At 50.0% G+C, this 7,212-nt stretch overlaps 1 protein-coding gene across 8 annotated transcripts in view; it reads right to left on the bottom strand.

Moving 5' to 3' along the window:
* Positions 1 to 7,212, bottom strand: part of FBXO34 (F-box protein 34) — a 43,863-nt gene that overhangs the window by 2,548 nt on the left and 34,103 nt on the right. For 6 of the 8 annotated variants that reach the window (XM_071809802.1, XM_065839897.2, XM_065839900.2 and 3 more), the window contains one exon: positions 10 to 2,795. In XM_071809802.1, the coding sequence (XP_071665903.1) occupies positions 626 to 2,795 (2,170 nt within the window). In that variant the 3' untranslated portion in view covers positions 10 to 625. Of the gene's footprint in view, positions 1 to 9; positions 2,796 to 7,212 lie in introns of those variants that run through there. The other 2 variants (XM_065839899.2, XM_065839898.2) reach the window with 2 other exon arrangements.

The following is a 7,212-nucleotide window of genomic DNA, read 5'->3' as shown; positions in this document are numbered from 1 at the left end:
TCAGGTAAGGCAGGTCCAGAATGCACATTTTATTCAAGTAAAAAAAAAAAAGAAAACAAACAAACATAAAAACCCAAACCAGACAACATGGGGATGGTAGACAAGATATATTTTTTTATTCTGACTATACAATAATATTCCTCTTTTTTTTTATCCACTGCAACACTACTATAATGGATCTGCTCTAGTCTAATTTTAAGGTTGTCCAGTTAAGTTGGCTGAAGATTCTTTAAACAAGTCGACCTTTACCTATTTAGAGTTTCCTCTCGGAAACGTTCATATATTATACAGGATATACAGATTTTTGGAACGAGACACTTAAAAACACACACGACTATAGCCGCAACACTATCATAGCTGCATTGTAGTGAGTACGTTGTTCAGCCAGCTGTAGACTCTGTATGTACAATTAGTTTTTATAGTGTTATTTACATCGATGGACTAAAAGCTATCCGTAATCTAAAAGGTAAAGGCTCTTGTGTTTATGTGCAGTTTCATAGCCCTGTGAAAACAAAAAAAACATTGAAAAAAATAACCAAACACAACAATTATATACACTGTAAACAGCACAAGGCATGAGAATCTCCTCCTACCCCAAACAATCTCGCAGGAAAGTGTGTGTGCACTAATATTCCTCTTCCACTTCGGCTCCCGCTCCTCTGCTTTTCTTATGAATGGCGCGATTAAAGCTGTGACAAGCGGGAACCCAATGATTGTCATGAAGGCCCAACTTACAGCCCGGGATGCCCTTCTGAGAGCGGTGACAGCACATCCAGTAGCCAGGCCCGTAGGGTAACGCTTGGCAATAGGGTTTGGGATGCCACCGGCACAGCGATACGTCCCCTTTCACGTATTTCTTCTTGCACTGCTTGCACGGGTCTTCTCTGTACCGGGGATCGCGGACCCAGCGCGAATCCGCTGGCCTGATGTTGTAATATTCGATGATGAATTTGAAGTAGTAGCAAGTGCATTTTAGGGCGACCAGGCTCCTGGTGGGAAGCAAACCAAAGATCTTCACTATGATGTGGTGAGGCAAAAAGGCCATGTACTGCTGAGGCTCCAAAAGCTGCTGGATTTTAAACCGGGTCTCCAGAAAGTCATGCGAAACCTGCTTTTTCAAGCAGGAAGGATCAAGTACTTGCAAAGCCCCTTCTGCGGGAGGAGCAGAGAGGGCGGATGGCTCTGTGGGGACGCTGTTTCTGACAGATGATCTGTCAGATGCCAAAGCATCCTCATCCTCATTTTGGGCTACTTCTGGCTTTTCTTGGGCGCTTTCCCGTGGCGGTTGTTGCTCGTGAGCGGCGGGCTGGTCGGCACGCAGGAAAAACAGCCTCCCCGGGAGCGCCTCGTCACCGGGACTGGAGTTACACAGCTTCTCTTTCCTGCGCCCTTTCTCCGTCTTGGTGACCGATATACTGATGCATAAGGGCTCTTTCCTCGCGGGGTGCAGGCTTTGCTTTGGGAAAATCACAGGCTCTTTCGACGTACAATCGACAGTCGCGTTCTTGCCGCACAAGGAATCCGCCGGGCGGCCGGCGGCAGCAGGAGGCACAGGTCCGGGGGGCTCGATTCGCGTCTCAGCATCGCTCCTGCCGCTGGTTATCGTCAACACCGCGTGAGCCAGTCCCGAATTCACATTCCCCATCTGAGCGTCCAGCCCAGAAGAAAACGGCTGCCGAGCAGAGGCAGCACCATCCCACAACTCTGTGTCACCCAGAGCGCCGCACCGTCCCCCATACCCACCCTCGGCTTCCCCGGCGCCCTCCAAACCTTCCCCCGGAGCCAAGACCCCCGGGGACACCTTCCCCACATCTCCGTCGGGCTGGGTGCCGTTGGCCAGGAGCACCCTGCCGACGTTTCGGCGGAAGCTGTTGTTCCGCGAGAGGCTCCCGGCCTCCCGCTCGCTCTGGCGCCTCAAACACTCCGACTCCAGCTTGGCCACCATGTCCAGCACCCGCACGGGCTCGCTCTGCTGCTCGCCGCACGGCCCCCTCTCCGCCGGCACCTCGCACGCCTCGGCGTTGGAGAAAGGGTCTGAGGCAGGGAACGTGGCTTTGGGCGCAGCGCTGAGCCTCGTGGCGGGAGCGGGAGCGCAGGTTTTAGCGCAGTCCACCAGCAAAGCGCTCGCTCGCTGCTCCAGAAACGCCACCATCTCCACCACCGAGAGGGACCGGCCGGGGAAGACGCCCTCGCCGTGGTCGTTCCCGTAATGCACCGAACAGTGCTCAATGCCACAGGCGAACGGCTCGGGCTGGGAGCACCTGGCGTTCGCCTCCCTCATTCTTTCCAGTTGGATTTTGGCCTTTTTAAGATCGCCGGATTTTTTCCTGCGTTTCGCCGTTCTCCCGTCGATGTCCCACGTGCTTTTGATTTTCATGGAGCCCAGGCGGTTGCTGCTGCCGCACTGCTGGGCAGCGAAGAACGCGATCTTCTCCTTCGTATTGCCGGGCTTCACCACAGCCCACACGTCCAGCGGCCCTTCCCCTTCTTCTCCCTGGTGAATCGTCGCGGACAGCGCGTTCTTCTTTTCCCTGGTGCTCAGACCATCCGCTGGACCTTTCCCGTTCATATTGCACATAGTATTTGGATAAATAATCCCCAGAAGCTTGCGAGATGGAGTCACGAGGGAGGGTTTTGGGAAAACGCTCAGTTTGGTGCAGTTGGTGGTGTATTTGTCTTCTTGCGCTGGTCTCTGATGGCTCGCAGGTGGGGCTCTCAGGGACTCCTGGCTAATTTCTGGAGATCGCTCTTTCTTCTGTAACTTGAGATATGGCTTTAAGTGCATACCAGAAACCCTAGAAAAACAGAAAGGGAAGAAGTCAGAGTTGTAAACCATGCCAAAATGGAATCAGAGTGAGCAGGCACCACCATCAAGCAGTCCCCACCTCGAAAGGAACCACATGAGAAAGCAAAAGCAACAGCCGAGCTGCAACATCCACCCTGCGAGAGCTTCTTGCAACAGTATCATGACCTTAAGGATGGTCGAGATCTTCCTGGGAGAGAAATCTCCATCCAGGGAGTTGCAAAGAGAAATCCTGATGTTTGAGTTCTGTCTGTCACGCAAACGTAGCCAGAGGCTCTTTCTAGACTTGGAGCCACCCTTGTGTCTGCTCATTCCTTAATCGGGGTGCAAGGCACACGTGGGCCCAAGGGTTTATCTTGACATTAGCTACCAGATATATATATATATATATATAATATTCATTAGAGATCCCTAACACCACCCAAAATAAAACCTACCCTTTAGTGTATCACTAATGGAAATTTGGTGTGCTTTCCCACAAGGATCCTCACGCTACGCAACCGATGCCCCCCCAAAAAGTGAGAGCAGCATCACGCACAGCTGAAAAGAACCACTTTCAAAGACGTGTTTTTATCGCTAGGAATTTCAGAGCTGTGAAGGGGACCCGTGGGCGCTGCTGACACGACAGTCCCGGGCGCTCGGCTCCTCCGCTCTGTCACACCTTCACTGTCACCTTCAACTCGGAGCTCAAAAAGACACGAAAGCCACATAAGATGTAATTATCAGGAGACTTCAGGCTCTTCTCCCAGGAGGATCGCATAAGCATATTGCAGAACTAACTATAGATTATGTTTCTATGGTAATCTTTGAATTGTTACATTAAAAGGCCTTTTTGAAAAGGGGATAATCTGCGCTTGCTAGTTTAAGAACAGCAGGTTCAATGCCGCGTTTATCATGAGCTGATACGGACACATTCAGACACTGAATACATTTCCCTTGACAGCCACCACCAAAACAGTTGCTTTAGTATCGCATTTCTAGCCTAAAACTGACTTTTAATTAAAAACCTCAAGCCATAACATCTATAAAGCTGGACAAATTGATAGGTGTAACACCACCGGATAAGACACACGATCGGTTTGTATCAGATGGATGTGGCTGGAGTCCAACCGGGCTCTTCCCAACTGTGCCATGGTCTGGAAACAACCACCTCGGGACATCCTCAGGACGCTACACAGGGCACGGGTGGGGACAGCACTCGAGGAGGGGACATGGGACGGCTGCATGGGGAAGCCAGGAAGAGCAGATGCAGACCATGAATAGAGATGGATGTATGAGCAATCTGGAGTGCAGCTCAGGGACGCTGCAGGCAGCTCTGCCTCATGGATCACAGAATCACAGGGTGGCTGGGGTTGAAGGGACCTCTGGAGATCCCCCAGTCCAACCCGTGCTCAAGCAGGGTCACAGAGCAGATCACACAGGTGGGTCCAGGCGGGTTTGAATGTCTCAGAGAAGGAGACTCCACACCCGCTCTGGGCAGCCTGGGCCAGGCTCTGGCACCTCCCAGCAAAGAAGTTTCTCCTCATGTTCAGATGGAACCTCCTGTGTTTCAGTCTGTGCCCGTTGTCCCTCACCCTGGTGTTGGGCACCACTGAACAGTCTGGTCCATCCTCTGACACCCACCCTGAGATATTGATCCCATTGATCAGATCCCTCTCAGCTTCTCTTCTCCAGCTGAACAGCCCCAGCTCTCTCAGTGTCTCCTCATCACAAAGATGCTCCAGATCCATCAGCATCTTTGTGTCCCTCCCATGGACTCTCTCCAGTAATTCCTCGTCCTTCTTAAACTGGGGAGCCCAGACCTGGGCCTGGGAGCAGCGGAGCCAGCACGGGACGCTTGGGAAGGAAGATGCTCCAGGTCCAGCTGCTGGCACCACACAGGTTTCTGCTCCTCTTTCTGGCCTTAGAAATTAGAGCGAGGGGATGGGTGACAAGTGTGGGGAGAGAGGTTTTGGGGCAGTACATCGAGAGAAAGGGGCTCAGTCCACCTTCCTAAGAGTGTGCATAGAACCTTGGGGTCCCCCTTGGACCCCTGCAGCGCTTTGAAGGCCAGAAGGCAGATACTGCAAAGGATGCAGTTTTGTTCTCTCCCCTCCTGATTTTATAGGGAGATCATCACCTTATTCTTGCAACAAGACAGTGCCAAAACCACCTACCCATCACCTACAGAGTGTGGGGATAACAGCTCCTGTTACCACAGACACATCTACCCAGTCCCTGGGTTAATTCTCTCCCCACGTCTTCTGCTGCTGATTCCAGCTCTTGTTGGAACTGGGTCACCTCCCAATTTAGTCTCCTCTGCAAAACGCAACAGAGCTGTTCTGTTTGCCTCCTCAGTTGGATGCTAAAACCTAAAATGACCTGATAAAAATAGAACTTCAGGGTGCTGCAACAGATGAATAATAGAGAATGGGAAAGCAAGGCTGCTGTAGCTTGTTTCAACCTCTTTTTCCATAGAATCACAGAATGGTTTGGGTTGAAGGGACCTTCCAGCTCCCCCAGTGCCCCCCCTGCCATGAGCAGGGACATCTTCACCAGCTCAGGTTGCTCAGAGCCCCGTCCAGCCTGGCCTGGGATGTCTCCAGGGATGGTTCAGCCACCACCTCTCTGGCCAACCTGGGCCAGGCTCTCACCACCCTCAGGGCAACAATTTCTTCCTCATGTTCAGCCTGAATCTCCCTCCTTTAGTTTAGAACCATCACCCCTTGTCCTATCATAACAGGCCCTGCTAAAAAGTCTGTCCCCATCTTACAGGCCCCTTTTAAGTACAGAAAATAGAGTTTGTCTCACCTCAGCTTCACTTTAGAGCTGAGCAGGGTCCAGCCACCAATGTATTCAGACCAGAGCCCGGCCTAGAAGAGCATCAGGTGAACAACTGCAGAGAACAGTGCCTACACCTCCCATCCCTATCCAGAGGGGAATTTCGGAGCTGCGCTTTTCAGATCAAATAAAAGCTCCAATGGTTGCCCACCACTGTATCCCAGGGAGAAGAGGTGAATACAATTAACTACACAACTCCGCATGTTGAAATTTCATGAGCTAAGAGCAGAAGATTCGATTTCATTCACGAGTTTTCATGGCTGGGTGTTTGAAAGATGAGCTGAACGTGTTTTTAACAGGCTTTCTTGGAGCTGTTTTCAGGAATCCGGCACGACAATCGGTTCAACACCCTTCATTAAAGAGAAGTTGCAAACGAAGGTCAGACCAGGCATTATGTGAAGGAGAACAGGACCAAACTGGTTACCCCAGCGCGCTGAGGACACGTTCAGCCAGCAAAGTCGGTTCAGCTGCTCCCAGCTATTTCTGGTCTCTGGAGAAAGACAAAGGGGAGAGTTCTGCCTCACCTCGCACGGATTTCTTGTTTAAGGTTATATTTCCTCCTATGTTTCAGTTAGTCTCTGGCTCAGCCAACAATACCATTTAAGGTTGAAAAGTTATAATTTACATAACAAAATTATGCCTTAGTCAGAAGTTTTCCTGCCAGAATAATTGCCTCATTTGAATTCAGCGTTCAGTTCGCTGCACTTGTTTTAATGGATCCAGATTTGAAGAAAACCTTTAATTAATAACTCCAGACAGCTCTCAAGAGCATTTCTAACCTGACCAGCTGAATCACGGTGCCACCCGCCTCCCGGTTTTTGGGCAGTGAAGAGAACGTCCATTTAAACGAGATGTTAGCAATGGACCTTACCTGAAGGTGTCACTTGGATACAAATGAGCCCCCCCACACACTTTGCTGTGAACATTAAGAACGAACTTTCAGGCAAACTTCACTTCTTCCCTGCACGTCAGCAGCACATTTCATTGCTAGCTCCTAGAATTAGAAGGAGGCTTCCCAGCAGAAATGGCTTTGAAGATGAACCAGAGCCCAGTCCAACCCACAGACTCATTTATTTCTGCAACACTGCAGCACTGGCAAGCAGAGAATCGTGGCAGCTCCAGGTAAGTTTTAAATATTTAAACCCACCAAAAATAGCTGTTAAAAGGTGAAGTCACTGACAATTCCCTATGATACCATTCCAGAATGATTCTGTTTGCTTTTCCTCCACCCTTGAAGTTATCAAGCTTTCTAATTTTATCTTGAGAGACAACGACTCTTCAGAAGTTCACAGAGTAAAGCATGAAAAGGTTTTCAGTCCCAAACGTGCGGTTTTGAATTGCTGATAAGAGATAATTCTGCCAGGAACGATCAGCACTGAAACAACCAGCGTGCTGCCTTTATACTGTTATTCCGTCCTTAAGCTAACAAAATAAAAAGGGCCATTTTTTTCTGTTCCTAATCAGCCGTGTCTGAAAAACAGGATACTTACACTTCTGGAATTACACCGACAATTTTACAAGTCGTAACTACGGCTTGTTTCCACTACAGTTTTATCAAGTTAGTTGCTACATGGGATTGATATAGAAAC

Source organism: Patagioenas fasciata, chromosome 5 (assembly GCF_037038585.1).
Source record: "Patagioenas fasciata isolate bPatFas1 chromosome 5, bPatFas1.hap1, whole genome shotgun sequence".
Classification (NCBI taxonomy): domain Eukaryota; kingdom Metazoa; phylum Chordata; class Aves; order Columbiformes; family Columbidae; genus Patagioenas; species Patagioenas fasciata.
This window is presented reverse-complemented; position numbering and strand designations above follow the sequence as displayed.